This window comes from Anastrepha obliqua, chromosome 5 (genome assembly GCF_027943255.1).
Source record: "Anastrepha obliqua isolate idAnaObli1 chromosome 5, idAnaObli1_1.0, whole genome shotgun sequence".
Lineage (NCBI taxonomy): Eukaryota > Metazoa > Arthropoda > Insecta > Diptera > Tephritidae > Anastrepha > Anastrepha obliqua.
Genome location: NC_072896.1, coordinates 98,990,171 through 99,012,387, shown reverse-complemented (window position 1 = coordinate 99,012,387; position 22,217 = coordinate 98,990,171). Strand labels below are relative to the sequence as shown.

The 22,217-nt window shown below is 34.6% G+C and overlaps 1 protein-coding gene across 1 annotated transcript in view; it reads right to left on the bottom strand.

Moving 5' to 3' along the window:
• Window positions 1–21,789: 21,789 nt before the first annotated feature.
• The window catches only part of LOC129248895 (cytoplasmic dynein 2 heavy chain 1), a 154,051-nt gene continuing 153,623 nt past the window's right edge, over window positions 21,790–22,217 (bottom strand). The window contains exon 35 of the mRNA XM_054888506.1: window positions 21,790–22,071. Within this exon, the coding sequence (XP_054744481.1) occupies window positions 21,790–22,071 (282 nt within the window). The remainder of the gene's footprint in view (window positions 22,072–22,217) is intronic.

Genomic DNA, 22,217 nt, shown 5'->3' with positions numbered 1-22,217 from the left:
AGTGCTTAATCCTAAAGAAACTGTTTATGCAGACCTTAATTGTGAACAATTAAATCGAGTAAATCAATTAATAGAAAAAGCGATATTTTTCAACACGATAATGCAAGACCGAACTACGCAAGAGAAAAGTGGGAGTGGAGTAGAGTGGGGGGATTTTTACGTGACGGACAACCAGATATCCTGGGTAGCTTCGTCTTCTCACATTAACTCACTCTCGAACGGTTGTTCGGAAGCTACCAAGAGGATAGTAGGGACAAGCTCGGAGGTTGTAAGCTGCTTGGACCATCTGCAGAAGAATCATGCTGCCCACTTCCAAGTGAATGGCGATCAGGGACTTTCCCCACTTGCATGGACTTCTAAGTATAAAACCAGCCCCATGGTTCTAACGTATTAATTTTTGTTTTTTTTTTTGGTGGGTGAGGTAGGGTTCAAAATGCCTTCGCACTCACAGCGACCGTCGCCTATTGCGTCGTGTGGTGTGGCCACTAAAACAATCCCTCCTCTCCTTCTGGAAAGACACCTTTCCCGGGACTGCTTCCCATATTACATCGGGAAGGCCTAGAACAGCATCCATAAAGGACCAATTCTATTCACTCACATCTGGGTCCACCAGTTTTCTTGATATAGGCTCGTCTTCTTGTGTTTTGTTGCACTGTGTCAAGGTCTGTCTTTATTTGTCTTAGTACCTTTTCGATGTACTTATTTACCGCGTTCCAGTTGTCCTCGCTGATTATATTGCTCGGCGCGATGTCGCCAATCTGCTCGCTCAGAGCATGTCTTTCCGCGAGCCATCTGTCGCAACTAAAAAACGTGTGTTTAGCGTCGTCGCTCAGCGCTTCGCAGTATATGCACTTAGAATCGGTTGCCTTGCCCATATGTTATAGGTATCTCCGGAAGTATCCGTGGCCCGAGAAGAACTGAGTTAAGAAGTAATTCACTTCCTCGAAGTTCCTCTGAACCCATTTGTCAATTGATGGAATAAGTCCCGCCGTCCATCTGCCACTCGGTTCACAGTCCCATCGGCTTTGCCACCGCAGCATGATTTGGCATCTCCGTTCTGAGAAACTAGTGATGATGTGTTTCTTCTTGGAGTCCCACGCATCCATTCGTTCCCGGACTATGAGGTCGATGGGTATCTGCCCGCTGATCACAAAAATTGTTGCGCCTAAGACAGTGCGATAGGCTGAGGCAACTCTTAGCGCCGCTGTTCCTTACACAGCCGCCAATGCTCTGCGCTTTGCTTTGCAGTTTAGCACTATTCCCAATACTTCGATACCATATAGGGAAATTGAGTTTGTGGCCGCCATAATTAGCTTTCTTTTGCTCTGTGTTGGCCCACTGATGCTTGCCATTGGTTCTAACGTATGGCGCAGAGGCTTGGACGATAACAATATACGATGAGGCGTCTCTAGGAGTGTTTGAGAGAAAGAAAGGCAATTAAGGAGGCGATAGAACAGTGAGCTCTATGAGCTTTACGACGACATAGACATAGCGCAACGAGTAAAGATCCAGCGACTTCGTTGGCTGCGTCATGCCTTTCGATGCGGTTGCAGTTGGTGGTAGCAGAGGAAGGGGAAGGGCTCCTCTGCATTGGAAAGATCAGGTGGAGAAGGACTTAGTGAAAAATAGTTACTAGAGTTATTCCCAAGCTGGAGCCTGAAACTATCCGAAAAAATGTATATTTTTGACATTCTGAAGTTTGCTCTGAATTTGTGCTTAGTTCTTCAATAGCGCTCACGAAGCTGCGATGCACCTGTGCTCACAATACTAGCAGCACGACATATTGCAAACTTTTGACTATTTATACAATTTTATTTAACTGTTTTTTTATAGTTTTTTTTTTTACAAAAATTTCAAACTTTGTATATCATTTTAAAAAATTCAAAAAACTTCTCTGAAAATTTCCGATTTTTTGTCATAATTTGTATAAATTCTAGGTATGCAGCTCTATAGCCCATTGAATTTTGATAAAATAAAGTGGGTTGAAATGCGTAATGTCGTTAGCGAAAAAAATAATCAAAAATCACTGCAACTTTCGAGCCGGTTTAAACTGACACAATATTATATCAAAATTGGATGAGTTACCCAAAATGCTTCTGTATAATATTTTGCATCTTTTGCACAATAAATATGTAATAAATAAATAATTGGCGCGTACACTTCTGTTAGGTGTTTGGTCGAGCTCATCCTCCTATTTGATGTTGCTCCAGAAATGGATGATTATGAAGTTTTAAGCTGATTGCGCACGACAAATGATTTTTTATGAGAAGCCTTTTCATGGCAGAAATACACTCATAGGTTTACTACTCCGTGCCGAGGAGCAAACATTCCATTCAATTAAGATTCATTGACATATTTGATCCCCTTTCCCCCACTACGATTCGCCTTTGAATTCACAAGTGCAAAATGCTACGCAAATTATGGATTAATGCAACGCAAACGTAGCATAATTGCAATACTGTTAAGCTGTCAGCCACAATTCACCAGCCCGCCCGAGGGGGAAACCTATTTACACCGTCCAATCAAAGCCAGACCACCATTTAGGCCATCACAGAATCAGTCAAGTGACAAACGCATTAAATACAAATTACACATTCAACTGAATCGTCAAAGTTTTACAAATGTGTTGCGTTTGTGTAACTGTTAATTTATGCCGGTATGCTGCCAAATAAAAGCAAAACGTCAAACAAAAGCCCCGCAGTGAATTTCTCAATCAGTGAAATAAAATTGCTATACCAGTACTGGTACATTTTCTGCAAATGCCAACTACTTTCAAAGTGCCTCGAACTTTACTATTTGAAATGGAATCAAAAAAGGTGTAACTTGAGAAGTACGCATATTTTATCACCTTCGAAGGCTTCTTCAGAATTTGTAAAAAAAATGCAATCAAAAATATCTACCCAAAGCCTTTGTTCGCATACATTTTTTGCTTAAACAATTTATTCATTATTTTTAACTAATTAAACTAATGAATTCAAATTTAAATTATCTTGAACGATTTGCACCAATTAGTCAAGATGATTCAAATTTTTGAGCCAAAAGCCACTCTATACTTCGGCAAGAATTTTTGATGTGCTGAATCCGTATCTAAATTCATTAAAATCGTAACTAGTCTGGCACCTTTAGAATTTCCCTGCTATCAAATAACCACGCATATGTGGTTATATATTATATAGAGAATGTAAGTATAGAGATAAATGTGTACACACAGCAACATATTCAATTTAATGTGCAGCTCTTGTCTCATATTTACATTTAATTACAACTGTCAACGACAAATCGCCAAACTTGTCTTTATGTCTTTGTCATGTTTAATGCTTGAGGCTCATTTAAAATGAGTCATTAAAAAGTGAATAAGTAAAAACATAAATAAACAGAAGTTTTAGTAAACCACTGGCGACATATTATATATTCATTTACATATTTACATCTGCATATGACGGCTGGCGTTTACGACTCAATGGCGTCATATGTGGCACTGTAGAACCTTTTGCCATTCCTGGTGAATTTATACAGAGGATTTATTCAAAATACATGGAGCAAAACAGGTCGAGTGTACTAAGAACTTCATTGCTTCGATTTTGATGAAATTTTGCGAATAAGCTGTAATACAAAGTTGCGCAAAATTAATTACCCTATCGCCTATCGGGATATTTATATTTTACTATGGCATCGTACGTTAATCATATTTGACTCTTGTGAACTAAACAGCTACATCAAACAATCAGACAGGCAATGGAGCGCGTACAGATCAAACTAACCATTTCCAGCACTTAAAAAACTGTTTCTTATAAATAAAAAAGATGTTCAAAAACACAATTGGATGATTAATTTTGCGACACCTGCGACATGTGTGCAGGGTCCTGCATTAAAGTGTAACCAATTATAAAGGACATAAATTTAGTTCGGAAAATTACTTTTATTCAATTCAAAGTACGAAATGTATGAAACTAATAAAAAATTAAGAATTAATTTACTTTCCTCGAAATGACCGCCTTTTGCCTTGACTATGGCCTTGAGATGGTCGAGAAAAGAATCGCAAGCTGCCCGAATGTAACTTTCAGGTATTTTGGCCCACTCGTGGACAATGGCTTTTTTCAGCGCCTCGAGACTGGTGAATCTTTTAGTTCGGACCTTTCCCTTTCAAATAGCCCAAAGAAAGTAATCCATCGAATTCGCGTCTGGTGAATTTGAGAGCCGTTGTGTGCACGTTATGAAGTTCGGCACGTTGTTTTTTAGCCATTCTTAGTTCACTCGAACTTTGTGAGATGGTGCCGAGTCCTGTTGAAACGTGCATGGTCTGCCACCGAAATTTTTGTCTGCCCACGGCTTCAAAGGAACCTTCATAATTTTTTCGTCTGTAAACACAATTTTCGGAAATTGACTGCTTTCGGCCAAGCAAAGCAACTCCTTCGCTCTCTCAAGTCTGACTTGTTGCTGCTTTGGTGTGAGATCATGCGCCTTTTGGATATTGTAAAGCTTGACTTTGAGATCATTTTTCAGTATGCGGCGGATGCTACGGTCAGATATTTTCAGTTCTTTCGCCATTTGATTGGCACTTCGTCGGGGATCTCGCTCAAGTCGCTTCTTCACTTTTTGAACCATTTCACGTGACGTTGCAGTCTCTTGATGACCACCTCCATGACGCTTCGTGATGCTACCAGTATCATTGTAACGAGTAATGGTGCGATAAATAAAAACTTTATTTACTTTAGGGTGCTGGAGCTCACGAGCAATCGCTGATTGTGATTTTCCAGACAAATGTAATGCAATCACACTGTTACGTTTGAAATCCATTATTGATTTTCTTTTTTCGCGTTTACTCTGTACAAAATGCTTCCGCGCGCTTGTAAACAATACTCTGGACTGCCATTTAGCCAATTAACAGACAGCTGATGCCCGTGCCTCAGCTGCGCGAACGGTCTTGAAGTTGGATACACTTCGAGTGTCGAAGCCTGTAGTGTCATAAAATATGCAAAAGGGTGAAGAAATATTGAGTATTTGCAGGGGGTTCAAAATATAGATTTTTTTACGCAAATATTTTTCCTTTGAATTTTCAGTCAAATAATCTCGGACTAACTAAATGTTTTCTATAGGATTTTCTCTGTATTTGACGATAAAATTGAGACAAACAATTTGGTTAGTAAACATTACAAAAAAAAATTATATTTTCATGTTTCAGAACTTTAATTACAAAACAAAATATATGTTTTCTATAGGATATTGCTAAAAATTAAAAATAGAATTACTTTATTTTTAAAAAATTTGTTTTTAATTTTTTTTAATTTTTCATATTTCACAGTTTTTAATTTTAAAACAAAATATGTTTAGCAAACACATATTTTGTTTTTTCGAAAAAATTTAACATTAGAATTAAATTAATTTTTTAATTACACTTTTTTTTAATTAAAATATTTTAATTAATTTTTTTCCTCATATTTAAAAAAATTTAGCTTTAAAACAAAGTCTATGTTTTCAATATATTTTTTTGTTTTTTTGTATTTTTCGATCACAAAATATGTAAAAACTTTAGCTGTTTTATGTTTAAACAACTTGTTTTTAATTTTTTTTTTTAACTTTTCATGTTTCAAAACTTTTAATTTTAAAACAAAATGTACGTTTTCTACAAATTTTTTTTAGTATTTTTCAAAAACAAAAAAAAAATATAAAAAATCGAACTAATTTATTGGTAAAAACCTTTTTATTTTGTTTTCATATTTCGAAATTTTCGATTTCAAAACAAAATACAATTTTTATAGCATTTTTACTTTTTGTATTTTTCGGTAAATCAAAATCTAATTATTGTATTAGTAAAAATATTACTGAATCTGTTTTTTTTTTAACTTTCATATTTTAAAGTTTTTAAGTTCAAACCAAAATGTATGTTTTCTATAGAATTTTTTTCGTATTTTTTTGATAAAAAAAATAAGTGGTAAAAATTTATTTAAATTTTTTTTTTTTGTGATTTTAATACGAGTATTTCAAAATTTTTAATTTCAAAACAATATAAAGGATGGGCTACATAGTGTTGCTTTTTGAACCACCTATTTTTTTGAGAATGGCAACACAAATGACACGTCAAATATGTTCATAATTTACTTAAAGGTTTGACATTTACGAAATGGGACGCTATACGCTTGAGCAAAATTGGGAAATATTCAAAACCTATTTCCAAAGTGGCGAGTCTTCTTCTTCTTCCGCGGTTACAGTAAATGGCGAGCGTTACCGTGACATGCTCAACGAGTTGCTTCCAAAAATTGAAGAGGATGAAATGCACGACATTTTGTTTCAACAGGACGGTGCAACTTGTCACACTGCTAATGTTACACTCGAACTTTTGGCTCCCATTTTTGAAAACCGAATAATCAGCCGGAGTTCCGATATCAATTGGCCGCCTCGGAGCTGTGATTTAAGCCCGTTGAACTATTTTTTGTGGGGAGCCGTTAAGGACAAATGCTATGCGAACCATCCAGAGACGATTGATGCTTTAAAACACGAATTCGAAGTTGCCGTTTATGAAATTGGAGCCCAAACAATCGAAAATGTGCTTAGAAATTGGTTTGATCGAATGGCCTACTGTAAAGCCAGTCGTGGCAGTCATTTGAACGATATTATTTTTCATTCATAAATGACAATGTTCAATCTTCAAAATAAAAATTAAAGTTTGAAAAAATATTGATTAGTTTTTTTTTTATAGCCGATTCAAAAAGCAAATTTTACATGGCCCACCCTATATGTGTTTTCTTTAAATCCTTTTTTGGTATTTTCTAGTAGAAAACGTGAAAAAATTTGAATAATTTTTTTGGTAAAATTTTACTAAATTTATCTTTTTTTAATTTTTTATAATTAGGAGTATTTATTTTTCGTACGATTTTTTCTTTATTTTCTGATAAAAAATATGTATATTATAATAAATAAAATTGGAAAAAAAATCCCAAAAAATATATAGAAAACAAGACTTTGTTTTTGGACCTAAAAATCTTTAAATATAAAAAGAAATGTATTTTTTTAATTAAATTCGCAAATTTTTGTTAGTAAAAAATAAATTTCAAATCTTTATTAAACTTTTTTAAAATTTCGATATGCCTGATTTTTTTAAGTTATGTTCAAATTAAAGCTTGGGATTTTTGATTTGAAACCTAACATTTTAAGAAAGGATAAAAATTCATGATTGAATTTTGCTCTTGAATGCACCCTATCGCCACGGGTCAGCGCCAATCGAACGACGTACAAAACGATGTGTGTTGTAAATTTATTTATTTTTAGAAATACTCCTCGCAAAACAATAGATTAATATATATTTTATTGCTCTTACATTGGCAAATTATTATTTTTTTTTTGGTGAATTAGTAAACTAAAAACAATATCATTGAAAAATATTCAACAAAAAAGCTCAGAAATCGGAGAGCTTCAAAAATTTGCGTTAAATAGATTTGTAGATGAGTATGAACGAAAAATTCGTAGGCCACAACTCGAATGGTATATACAGCACATGTATTGCTTTAAAGGCGAAAATTAGTTTAGAACTACATGACTTTACATACCTATTTCGTTAAGTTTTTCCTTGAACAGGAAGGAGCCAACAACAAGAAAGTACTTATATAACTTCTATGTTTAAAAAAGACATTAGTAAGATATGAGTGCGGAACCCGACTCACGCTAGACGCTGGACGTTAGACCTCTTTTCGTAAGATGCTTAGAACTACACTGAGTGGAGTCTTATATACGATTCTAAATCTTTTGGTTTAAGACCTTACAGAATATCAGATTGTGGTCTTGCCTTCCTCCGGTTAAGACAAACATTTCAGTGATGTTTTGTTTGTAGGACACTTATGTGTATATTCTAAAAATGTTTAACTTTTTGCGGAGCAGAACAAACCGCTGTGTTCTTCTGAGAGTAGTTTTGATGTAAAAATTCAAAGCGGAAAGAGTGAAGAGGCAACTCTGTACCAAAAATGATAGTGTAGTTGTCTACATGGCGTTATGCTTGGCGGTGAAATAGAGATAGCGTCTTCTCGCGAAGTCCACTCCTTTATATATTTTACGGGCTGAAATATTACCTAAATATTAAAGGAGATGTGAAGCAGATCGACAACGCACCCGTAAAAAGAGACATATTGTTGCTAGTGACAGCCAGGTGCCAATTAAAAGGTCTTCTCTCTATTAACATTGAATGAATAATTGGAGGCCTATGTATATTTGAGATGCTGGGGTCCAGTTTCTTCAAACCATAATTTTTGCTTATTTTTAGTTAGACCATAAAAGTGGTAGATAGGTTAGGTTAGGTTAGCCTGGTTGGCAATAAGCCACGCATAGACCTTTTGGTCCCTAGCGATACCAGATGGAGACCGACCTCTATGAATACCTAAAGTAGACATCATGTAGGATGTTAGCGCTTTTGGCGAATCTAAGTAGAGCTGGGAGCTCCGCTTTTGAGACGTCTTCCAGACCCTCAAACAGTGGGGCTCCCAGGCATCTTAGTCGCGTTTTTGATAATGCCGGACAAACGCACAGAAGGTGTTCTAAAGTCTCCTCAACATCCTCTCTGCATTTTCTGCATTTGTCCGTGTTAGCAATCCCTATCCCTTGTACGCATGTGCAGCCAATATATTGTGATCTGTTAGCATACCTATGATAGTTCTGCATTTCTTTCGCGAGAGCGTAAGTACGAATTGAGTAAGTTTTTTGTCGTTAGTTCTACACATGACTTTTGCTGTTTTGCATGTGGTCAGGTTAGTCCACCTAGCTTCCACTTGCCTTTTCATGTGGTCGTCCATTTCATTGTATATTGTGTTTAGCGGTCTTGGTATGTCGTTCTCTTGTTCAAATGGTAGTCTCACAGCACTTTTTGCTATCTCATCTACTATTTCGTTCCCCATAATGCCTTTGTGACCAGGTACCCAGTAGTTATGCAGCCTACTGTTTCCGGCTAGCCTTTCTATGGCCTCCCTGCTCCGTCGAACATTTTTGGACTTAATACAATTTAAGCTTATTGCTGCTTGACTGTCCACGTATATATTAATTGTTGAGTTCTTTCTTGTTCTAGTGTAGGCTAGCTCCGCGGCCTTCCCCATAGCAAAAACTTCCGCTTGGAAAATACTGCTGTGGTCTGGCAGCTTGATAGACTGCCTTATTCCTAGTTTTGAGCAGTAAATACCCGCTCCCACTCCATCTGGAGTTTTCGAGCCGTCTGTATAGATGTGAAAGGTTCTATGGCCAGGCTTCATGCCTTTGTGCCATCCCTCCTCTTCAATTGTAGTGCGAAACCTCCTTTCCCAATTAAAGTATGGAGTCATGTAGTCTGTGCCACCTGAGCTCCACTTTCCCATTGAGCTGTGACCGAAGGTTCCGCAGGTGAATACCCCCGCAGCCATTAGCCTCCTCGCGGATTTCGCAGCCAGGTTTTCCGCCATGAGGTCAATAGGTGGCATGCTGAGTATCATTTCCAACGCCGCCGTTAGAGTGGTCTTCATCGCTCCTGTTATGCACAGAGCAGCGAGTCGTTGAATCCTTTCCAGCGGCATTAAGTATGTCAGTTTTTTTGTCGCAGTCCACCATACTAAGGTTCCGTACAGCAATATCGGTCTGACTACTGCTGTGTAGCACCAATGCATCAGAGAGGGTGATAGACCCCAAGTAACGCCCAGCATTCTTTTACATGCGTACAACGCATTACTGGCCTTTTTCACCCTCTCCTCAACGTTGTGCTTCCACAGCAATTTGCTGTCCAGTATTACTCCGAGGTACCTTGCATAATCTTTGAGAAGTAGTTCGTTGTTGCCTAGCTTCGGGAGGTTCCACGCCGGAACTTTGTACTTCCTGGTAAAAAGTACCATGTCCGTTTTTCCCGCGTTTATCCCTATCCCTGCGCGAGATGCCCATTGGTGTATCATTTTGAGAGTGCTGTTCATCACATTACTGATGGTGTCTAGGTACTTTCCCGTAACTACCATAGCTATGTCATCGGCATATGCCACTAGTTTAGGTGCCCCTCTGTCAAGTTTCTTAAGAATTTCATTTGCTACAAGTAACCATAATAGCGGCGATATTACCCCACCTTGCGGAGTACCTCTGCATGCATATTTGGTGACGCTCGCATCGTTCCACTCCGCTCTTATCTTTCTGCTAGCTAATAGCTGCCTTATCCATAGATAAACCGCAGGTTGCACATTAAGTAACTCTATGCTATTTAAAATAGCATCTTTTGTCACGTTGTTAAAGGCCCCTGATATATCTAGAAATACTCCTAAAGCATACTCCTTATATTCTAACGCCTTTTCTATGTTTAGCACAAGTGACTGAAGTGCAGTTTCAGTGGATCTGCCTTTAGTGTAAGCATGCTGCGCCTTGGATAATTCGTCCGGCACAATTGTGTCTCAAGTGGTAGATAGATCAAATAAAATTTTTATTCAAAAAATGATTTTTTTAAACAACTATCGAAATGAAGCGAGTTTTGCGAATTCTGTGGTCAATTTTATCCAGCCATCGTATAGTAATTCGATTAATCAAGAAACCTCAAGTGATTGTGTTAAATCAAACCGAAAAGAAGCCAACAGAATTTTTAATTTGTCATTCAAAAAATATATGAAAAACATATAAAAAAATATAGAGCAATTAAAAAGCTCACTTAAGTGGAAGAGCAAGAGAAGTCTGTCATTCGCCTATTATTTCTCAAAAGTTGATCGTCGATATTTCAAATGGATATTCAGCCTCCAGCTCAACAAAATGCGATGCATTCTTTTGCATTGGCATCGTCAGCATTAACATATTTTAAATCGAAGAAAAACAGACAAAATCAGTGCAGGAAAGTACAGGAAAAAAGTTATTATAGGAAATTCGAAGATTTTTGTGTAATGCGGATAAATTTTTAAACACCTCAAAAGGTTTAGTATTTATAGGGTGCTTGCGCTAATGAAATTTTAAAGCATCTTCAGTTCCCAGCAATAAAACTTTTGAGGCTAATACTATTCATTAAATTCATCAGCAAAATTTTAAGTATTAAAAGTTCGAAATAATTCCATTGGAAGTTGATATTTTGCAGACAGAAACAAGACAACATCGTATGAAATCATATGATGCAGGGATTTAAGGTCATTCTGGCAGGTATACAATGGGAAAAATTTTTTTTTAATAACAAAATGGCTAACTTTTGAAAAAAAGGTATGTTTTTGGGGTGGAAATCAAACTGTAGTATGGTTTCAGATGTCGTAAAGAGCCAAAATCCGTTGACAAGCCACCTATTTTTTTTAAGACGCTTACTTTGGTGCCACACTACTACAAATATGTAAAAAAAAATAAAAAAATTGTGTTTGTAAACTATTTGATGTCAATAATAACACACTACAATATAAAATCAAAACGATCGCATTTTATTAAAAAAAGTCCCTAAAAAATATCTATAAAAAATGAGTATTTGACCAGACCTTAAATCAGTATAGCACCAAGATGTATTGAAAAGTTTCAACAATTTGTTTATTTCCCTTTATGAAGTTCTTATGAAAATAGAGTTCATTCTTAACAAAAATCATACGAATATAAATCCAAGTTCCAAACTTTGTGCCAATTTGAAAAAAATACCAAAAGTGTTCATCAAAATTTAAAAATTTTTCATCAGAGTTTTTAGACAAATTTCGAGTATTCAATTTATAGCCCATCAAATCTTATTATAATAAGATATATGTATGTAAGTGGTCTGAAAATTGTGTTCCTTTTCAAAAATTTATGATGCTGGCGATATTTTTCTTTGTAACGAATTCATGAACTCTCATTTATTTGGAAGAAAGCACCCAACACTGTCAGTAAAAAAAATTGACAAAAATCAGCGCGGGCCAGAAAATCATAAGATAATCGAGAGAAGAGCAAAGAGAAATCTACTGCACTCTTTACAATCGGTTTACGTGGTTTACTTGCTAGGGCATCCATATAAAAAAGCTGCATACTCAGATTAGAAAAATGAGTTGCATCTGACAAATGCTAGTATGGCTAAGACAACTCCTATTAACAAAATTTAGTCCTAAGTCTTTAATTTTTAAACTCACTTAGAGATGAATTGCTACGAAATAGAAAGAGTCCATGTGTCTTAATATAAGTAACTTTGTTGCTAAGATCTTGCGCGATACTGCGTATAAAATAGATGCTGTACTTAAAATTCTTCATTCACCTGTTTTAAAGATAAGTCACACTGTCTACTGCATACTCCACCTGTGGAGACTTTTTAATGCGAGTACACAAGCATGAAACTGAATATGGCGGAAAATTCAAAACCAAAACCAAAGTCAAACACATAAAGGAATATGCAAATGTAAATAAAAATTCCAAAGCAGACTACCTTATTAATGTAATTACATATGTACGCTTATATATGTGTATGTGTGTGCAATATGGTAGACACACCCTAAGGTTGAGCAGAATCGATACTTAAATGAGTAGTAAATACTCGATTCTCAAAATAATCGGCAGTACCCGAATATCAGCTTTTGAGTACTCAACATTAAATTTACCATATATTTGGACTCAATTGTGATTCAAAGTACTCAGTATTAAGTTTCGCAAAGAGGTCAGTAATATATGAATATTAAAGAAAAATGATTGAATACAAGATTGCGTTGATTAATTTGGAAAGAGGAATTTGTGAGATGGGAGAGAGTTTCAAAAGAGTGAAATTTTCTAAAGGAAAAGCAAAAAGTTAGATTAGGTTAATAGAAACAAGGAAGGTAATAGAGAAGGAAGAGAATAGAATAGAAAAAAATAGAAAGAAAAAAGTTGTATGTAAGATTTACCATTTTAGGTAGATAATTTTTACGGCATTGAAAGATCTCAGTACTGTGGAAATCAGGGATGATCTAAAATTTTTCAAAAGGACAAATTCCTCTCGCAGCATCAAAATGGGCTATGAGCATGATTGTATCCCACAGTAGACAATTGCTGCAACCCAACCTAATCTAAAACTTGTAAACAAAAATTTAGAAAAAAACTTATCTAATCAGTTCAACAGATAATCCGTTCCAATTTACTGAGAGCTGAGAAGCGATACTGCGATTTGGGTAACTTTCTGTGCTCTCTATATCTTAAAGTATTATTCGATATTCCATCGGCACTTAATTCGCTCTACCATTCGCAATTCACCACTTCATTCATAATTCACTAGCCAATTACCCTTAGAATTAAGGATTCATCATACAAAATTTTGTGAGCGAATTACCTTAATAGAAGAAAAACATGGCATAATAATAATAATATTAATTTTTGTATCTGTAGTGTGCCCAATGGCCAGTACTTCGACCTGAAAGATTTTTTTGTATTTCACTACTTGTCTTAGAAGTAGTTAGTACTAATGGTATTGCCCAGCATTACTGCCTTAAATATATTACACCAGGTTCCATTTAAACTAGATGTTCTCTGCTTCAGGTTGGGAGTTGGTTGGAAGCCAAATTCTTTCAATACATTTTCCGTCTTGTGGTCAAATTTCAGAATATCTGCAACAGGAGCATTCTTGATTCTATTTGAATGCATGTCATCTCGATGAAAGATGTGCCGTCTTGGTCAGGGCAATGCAGTTGCACAAAATATGACTTATAGTTTCATCATCCTCCGTCTCATTACCAATGGGAATTTTTTTAGATATAGTAATTTAAGTAATTCTGAGTTGTCAGAAAACCAACTATTTTCCTTGTGTCTACTTTACGCAGGTTATGCAGTTCCCTAGCGTAGGTAAAAGGGTAATTCTTTGAGTATTCTTCCAACTGTTTACCCTGCATTTAGCGTCTATCCAGTTGCTACCACAGTAGGATGCTGCCCTGTCACACCAAAACGAAAGAGTAAACCAGAACATAATTAACGTACGCTGAGTAATAGCCAGAAAATTTTAATAATGGAAACAAAAAAGATCTTGTGAAAAAATTATTATGCCGAGGAGGCTGGTAAACACTTGGAGCAGAGGAGGTCAAATTGCCTTCTGAGGAACTCTTCCACCTCTATGAGGCTACTCCTCTATTATCAGTATTTTCTAAGCAACTGCAGCTTCTAAAAACTCTGAAATTCAACCTGGAAAATTGTCAGAGCTTTGAAAAGTTCATATGAACTTGTGAATATTTTTATAAAATATCTTATTAAAAATATTTTTGGTTTGAAATCAATCCTTCTGTGAGACAGACTGACTGCCAGCGTGCTGATGAGCTTTCCTTTAAAAACAGTTTTCAAAGGAACCAAAGAGTTTTTTATAGATGTGCGGATTATTAAATAAAGTACTAAAATCTTAGTTTTAAATTACTTTTTTCTTCATCACCGATATTCACGGTAAGTAATAATAAAAAGCAAAGAACAAAAAGAGAGCTGTCGAAGTGAGTTACGAATGAGCCGTGGAAACAGAGTGAATTATGTACCGTGGGAACTCACGGGGAGTTAACACTAAACCTACCGATACTTTATGTATTCCTATACCTACCAAAGTGGGCCAAATGACCCGTCTTTAAAATGTTATATATATTACTAAGGTCACATATATTTCTTGGTAAAACAATTAGTAAGAGAGGAGTAAATATTGAAAAATACATTCGATGTATTTTTTAATAAAAGTCGGAAAGGCAAACGACAATTTAATAATGTTATTTCTAAGAACTTCTGACAAAAAGTGCAAAATGGGTCATTTGACCCGTCATAGTAGGTTTAGTGTTAAGCTAGTTCATTCGTTAAAATTTCATAGAATAATGCAAAATTTTATCTTTTTTTTGCAGAATATTAAAAATTGACCGAGTGACAGTGGATTTCCGAAAAAAAATTTCCTTGCTGTGTGCGGCATAACTCGCATCATAATCTTGTGAAACGAAACCAAAGAAGAAGAATTTCCTTGAAGAAAGTTTTTTTTTTATTTTTTTTGAGTAGTTAAAAAGCAAAAACTGACTTTTGCTTAAAACAAAGTCGGCTAATTTTTTAATTTAATAATTATTAAAATCAAAATAAAATAAATCTACACTAATATTATAAAGAGGAAAACTTTGTTTGTTTGTTTGGTTGTAATGAATAGGCTCAAAAACTACTGGACCGATTTTAAAAATTCTTTCACCATTCGAAAGCTACATTATCCACGAGTAACATGGATTATATTTTATTTTGAAAAAAATAGAGTTCCGTAAGATATTTGGATTTTTCGGACATAAACTGAAAAAAATCTTATAAAATAAAGTCAACTTTTTGTGTGTGTTCGCTAACCGGCCGTGTCTTTGCACCGAATTAAACCAAACTTACACACATTGTTAAGAAGGTATTGAAGATGGTTTCCGTATAGTTTGGATACCTATTGGTGGATAGGGTCTCGAGATATAGGTCAAAACGTGGACCCGGGTAACCTTCGGATGTGTATGTACAATATAGGCATCAAATGGAAGCTGTTGGTGAATGCTTTAGTTCAGAGTATTTTTCATGCCGCTCCGTGACTAGGGTCTCGAGATAGAGACCAAAACGTGGACCCGGGTAACCTTTGACTGTGTATGTACAATATGGGTATCAAATGAAAGCTGTTGATAAGAGCTTTAATACGTAATTTTCATACCTATTGATGACTAGGGTCTCGAAATATAGGCCAAAACGTGGACCCGCCGTGTCTTTGCACCGAATTAAACCAAACTTACGCACATTGTTAAGTAAGTATTGAAAATGGGTTTCGTAAAGTTTGGTTGTAATTCGGAGCACTGGCAACGGGTACAGCGTTCTTTTGAACCAGCCATAATGTCGCTTACTTTTTTAACGCTTGGGGCGGAACTGAACTGTCAAATTGACAGTGTGAGTTATAAGGTGTCATAAGGAAAAAACGTAAGTGCAACATGTAAAAATTGTTTGTGAATTTTTTTGGAGTGGATTTTGGAACAGTGAATAATTTCTTACGAAATTTGAGAATGCTTAATAAAACATATAAATTGAAACGAAAAATTCATGGATGATCAGGAAAAAAGACGATTGTTTCTTAGTTATTTATATGCGTTGATTTGAAATTTAAAAACAATCTTCTTTTTTCCTGATTTTCAATTTATATTTTATATTTACTAAAAACAAATAGAAAAACAAAAAATATTGCTTATGCCAAAGCGCTTGAATAAAGAATAAAGAAATAAATAATATGAAAACCATATATTTTCTGTTCTAAACCATATCTATTCTATTTTAGTGTGCCCAGCGAAGGGGGCCGGGTTTGCTAGTATATAAATAAAATAAAATAAAAAAATAAATGCAAACATAGGTTTAACTATCTTACCCCCTTAAAACGATAATATTTCATTTATTTGGCAATTTTAGCCGCTTTTTTGAAGATTTGTATTTTTGGTAGTATTTTAGATATTTGTTTACATGCCACATAAAGAGCATCACGTAACAGTTTTTTTTTAATTTCCAATTTTAAGTCGTTAAAAATTAGCTACTTGTAGAAATGAAGTGCTGTCAGATTAAAGATATAGCAACTAACTCTCACTATTTTTATAACGGAAGTATCCGATATTTTTAACTAACCCCTTTCTTAAAATAAACGATAATAAAGTACTCCATTTCCCATAAGTACTCGATATTTGGCATATATTTCCCATCACTAATATATACATACATAAATATTCACAAACATCCAGAGATTACTACATTAAATGCAAGCAAGCGTAGACTTTGTTTACCTCATTAAACTAATTATGTATGTATGGATGTAGTTGTGTATGTATTTATGCATGTATGAATTTGTGTAGTTATGGCTTTCCGCTTAAATTACGGAAAATTTGACTTCAAAAAGTTTAGCACTTAACTGAAAGTATTTCAATGGAACAAAACTTGGCGCAATTTATTTGTTTGTTTTCAAAATGAAGTTAAAAGCTTCATTGCAGTAACAGTTAAGTGATTCGCCAATTACTAAAATCCTCTCAACACTTTTATACATATCTTGGACTCAATGAAATATGTAATTTTATGCATCTCAATGAAGTCCCTTAGGCGCGTGGGTGACCTTTTGTCGCAAATTATTCTATGCTTTCTTCATTAAAATACCTAAATAGTTGCTAACCCTGCAGTCACAACCCTGCAGGCACAAAAGTTATAAACTACTTTACGACCAGTTTGGTTTGCAGCTGAAGTAGTTTGCTTTCTATCGTCTTTTAATGCTAGCAACTTTTCAATATAGCAGTGCCTTATGAAATGATAATTGTAAACCGCTACTTCAGTATTATACTAGCTAATGAACTAGTAAGCCCTCGTGTTAAACCAGTTAATGAAGTAGTTCAAAATATTCCAAAAAATAATTCATTAACCACATAAAAATTAAAATGAGTCTACTCCACATTTCACAGCTCCTTAAAATGCTAGACAATCTTATTTATTAGACTACATCTCTAATTAGGCATTTTGTAACTGGTACAATTCGGGTCACTTGCGAACTAGTGTCATCTATCTATCAATAAAAATTAAAATGAATCTACTCCACATTTCACAGCTCCTTAAAATGTTAGACAATCTTATACATTAGACTATACCTCTACTTAGTCATTTTGTAACCGGTACAATTCGGGTCACTTGCGAACTAGTGTCATCTATCAATAAAAATTAAAATGAGTTTACTCCACATTGCACGGCTCCCTAAAATGTTAGACAATCTTATTTATTAGACTACACCTTTAATTAGTATTTTTGTAATTGGTACAATTCGGCTCACTTGCGAATTAGTGTCATCTATCTAACATCCAACACCATTTCATGAACTAGCATCTTTACTGAGTACTTTGACCTTTCACTGCAGGAAACATGTGCACACATACACACTTGTACACGAATTTAGTAGTCAACTACTTATTAATTTATAGAGTTTTTGAGAGTTTTAGGCTTGGCCCTCCAACTCGACAATGCGCCTCTATTGTATTTATTTTATTTGCTGAAAGTCGACTAATTCGATTAATTTGTAAAATAAAAGGATTTTGTTTGTGTGTATGTAATATAAAATGCTTCCATTTATTTTGTTTCATGCTGTTAAAGCATGTCTGCCAATTTACTTAGATCTTTGTTTAACTACTTCAACCCGGTATGGAATGCAATTTTCGTGCTAAATTTAATATTGATAGCTTTTGTTCATAAATCAGCTCGTTTCAATGGAATTTCCTCTCAGTTAACTATTTGAACTTTAGTGCAATCAAACGAGAATTCTTAAGCAATCACAATTCCAGTAATAAACGATGGACAATAATGAAAGCTTGGCAATTCGAGAATAAATGTTGCAAAAAAAAAAAAGTATAAAAAATTAAAGCGATTTTTACACCAGTTCAAACATACACTTTATACATAGATCGAAATTCCACGAGCTATATTATAAAAATGCGTACTCGAAATTTTCCTAAATTCAGATGAACATTTTTTTATAAAATAAGTTTGAAATTTGGGTTTAAATTGTTTTTGCAGTAAAATTAACTATGTGTTCATAAAAACATTATTGAAATAAAACAAAAAATGAAATAAATTGTCAAATTTTGTTAAAGAGTCTCTGTGTCACTTTTATTTGTTTTTTTTTTTTAAGAAGGTTAAAATCAAAATGTCAGAAACATCATCAAAGGTGCCGTCACTCCATTGATATGTGGGGCATGCTCTCGCTAACACTATAACAACCTTCCTTATCGGCTGCAACTTACCCTGCATGATGCTGAGCCTTCCTCTATCCGCCACCTGAGGACGCGTCCGATGGGAGAAAACCGAACAACTCCACACGAATATGAAATGCACTTTTTGTATGTGTATATGTATGTATGTATAAGGAGAGTTGAGGTAAGGTATGGCGTTTTAAGTTTTTCGATCTGCCAAACAAATCCAACACAAAAACTAATTTTAATTTCCAACAGAAAAATTGCGCTCGAAAAAAAAAAATTAATAAAAATGATCGATAAAAAATTAAGAAAAAAAAAATAATCATTATTTTCGGTGAACAATTTAAAACTCAGAAAACATAAATTATTTCTTATCAAGAAAATAATCAATAGAAAAAATAGCATTCAAAAACTAATTTTTTTTTTATCAAATATCGATCGTTTCATGGTTACATTTTCTAAGCGATTAATTAAAAATCTAAATATCATTGATAATATTTTTATTGATATCACTCAAAAATTTTTAAATCGCAAAAGATTCATAAAGAGCACTTGTGTATTTATATAATATTTCCCCGATACTTGGGAGGTTATAACTTTTTTCGTTCAAAATCTTAAAATTCTTACATTCAGGTTTCTGATAGAAATCTTAACCCGGATTAAAATTTGTGCATAAAATATTTTTGGGTTTAGTTAAACCTCAAATCAGCTGTTCAAATTAGAAATAAAATAAAATCAAAAGGAGAAGCAAAAGCAAAAGAGGTTCGTGTGAGCCTAAGGCCCTTTTAACAGTCTTCTACAAACTTCACTTTCAGAAATCTGACTATTCTCACACTGTACAAAGGTGTATGGCCATGATTTTCCCTTATGCATATAATTTCCAAACTTCTTTTTCAGGGAATTAGCAATTAGAATGGCTTTTAGTTCTTAATCCAGTATAAAAACCACTAACTTTTTCAACTTGACAAAAATTCTGGGCACTACAATGCGAATGTATATTCACACAACAAGAAGAAATTTTTTTTTAAATGTAAGTGCATTTATCTACTTACCTAGAAATTAAAGAACAACTAAAATTGAATTATTGTGAATTACATAAACTTTCAGCAACCTTACCAATTATGAAAAAAAATATCCGTGAAACAAACCAATCAGTTGGTGAAATGATTGGTGAAAGATGGTGAAATCAGTCATCCTTGCAATTAGTTGAAAAAAGCATATTCACCACCAATGATGAATTCAACTCACTTAGGTGAAACTTGATAAATATTGGTTTATTATAACAGAGTATCGTATATTAACCGTTTCCCAACAAATGTTGCCTCTATTGGATTTTTAGCAGAAAACGATATGTTGCTAACAGAAACGTAACGTATGCAGCGCTGTTAAAGAGAAAAAAATGTCCAGGTCCTAGTTAGCAATATTGCCATATCGAATTTCTTAAGAAAATATGTTAAATTTTCTTTATCGGTTGAAAACTGGGGAACTTATTTGAGGTTTAGATCTTTGCTAAATTATAGTAACATATTAAAATTCTATTACAATAGAACACAACCTAAGTACACCCCAGTTCACACGATTAAATTATGAGGTAGCCAAATAACTAACTCACTTTGGCGGCATGGAAAATTTAAATTGTTATTTTGCAAGAACAGGTTATGATTCCAACACAAAATAGATCTTTATACCTCAATGTCTAAATATTTCAAATTAATTTTTGAGTAAGAGTTCCTGTTTTAGCTCATGCTATGACTATTATAAAGGTTAAATTTCAAGGGCCGATGTTGAATATGAACCACACCTAAACGTAACGTCAAGTTTTTTCCTGCATTTCATTTGACATTTTTCAATTTCAGACTAACTCAATTTGAACCATGCAAAGATACACAATCGAGCAACGCGTTAAAGTTATTTAGGCTTATTATGAAAACGGGCGTTCAAATCAAAATGCATATCGCGCACTTCGTGAAGAAAATCATCTTCAGTGATGAGGCACATTTTCACCTCAGTGGATTCGTCAATAAGCAGAATTGACGCATTTGGGCGAATGATAATTCAAGAGTGATTGCCGAAAAACCAATGCACCCACAAAGAGTGACTGTTTGGTGCGGCTTATAGGCATCATTGGGCCGTATTTTTTCCAAAATGAGGCCGGTCAGGCTCTTTTGAGCGAAAAATTTGATGACCGAATAATCTCACGTCGCGGCGATGTCAATTGGCCGCTAAGATCATGTGATTTGACACCGTTGGACTTCTTTCTTTGGGGTTATATGAAAGAAAAGGTGTACGTCGATAAGCCCACAACAATTCAAGAGCTAAGGGATGAGATAATTCGGCACATTTACGGCATAGAACCTCAATTATGCCTCAGCGTCATCGAAAATTTGGACCATCGGAGGGAGGTGTGCTGCTGCCATGCGTAATACCATACCAATACTATCATAATAAAAAGAAATGACAATAATTTCCTAAAAAAATTGTATTTTATTCAAAATCAACATCGCCCCCTGAAACTTAACCACTCTTTATTTATAACTACAGAGTTAGATGTAATGTAACCCATTGTTTTTTTTTTTTGGTATTTTTTTTTTTTTTGGTTGCGTGGCATCCTGTTAATCAAATTTAACTGAGATTATGGAAAATGTATTTCTGAATCATATTGATTCGAAATAAACCATATAATTAAATTTAACCAATTTTTGACAAATTGTTCGATCGAACGACAGATTAGGAGATATATGACTCAGACTTCCTTGAGTAATCACTAAATACAAACAAATGATGGTTGTTAAAGTACGAAAGTTAACGGTAAAATATAAAAGAATATGAAATATGAGATCATATAATAAGATCAGATCAGATGTCATATAGCTTATGTTCGCTCGATGGTCAAATCTATGCTAACGCGATGATTCGGGTTTAATATTCGACCAAGGATTCTTAATGCAACTATTTTCCTCAATATAATTTGAGAGAGTGTTTTATGCTGTTACAATAAAAATAATACCTTGTCCATTAATACAAATTTGTCCCCACCGATGTATGAGTCTCGGTATGTATTAATATTTGTGTCTCCAATTCTTCTCAAGGTAAATAAAGGTGCTATAACATATACTTTTTTAATTTATACTTTTTTTGTATTTATTAGTTTAAAACTGCTTAGAACTTTATATGTATTAATTTTTCATTAAATCATTTAAAAATCTGACACAATCAGTGCTGCTCCCGACAAAAGTACAACATCCGCCGATTCTGTAGTTGGAACATCCACAAAGCAAAGGAGCTTTTCCCGGCTGACGTTCGAATACAAAGGCACTTTTATAAGGCCAGCCGAGACTTTTGCGCCAGATTTCTTTTCCTCGGTGCTCGTATAAGCCTCGAAAGTAAGTCTGAATTCAGGAGATTTATATTCCTGAGCACGACTTTCCACATCTGTTTTTATAGTTAATTTACCGTAAGTAAAAACAGCGCCATCAACCTAAAATGGAATCTGTTATTACTTACTAATGTTGAACGAGTAACTACAGTATATAGACTAAAATTGATCGGTAGTAAAAAATATATTAAATATAAAATTTCTTTGCAGTTCCTAAAAAATTAACTAACGAAACAATGAAAATTAGT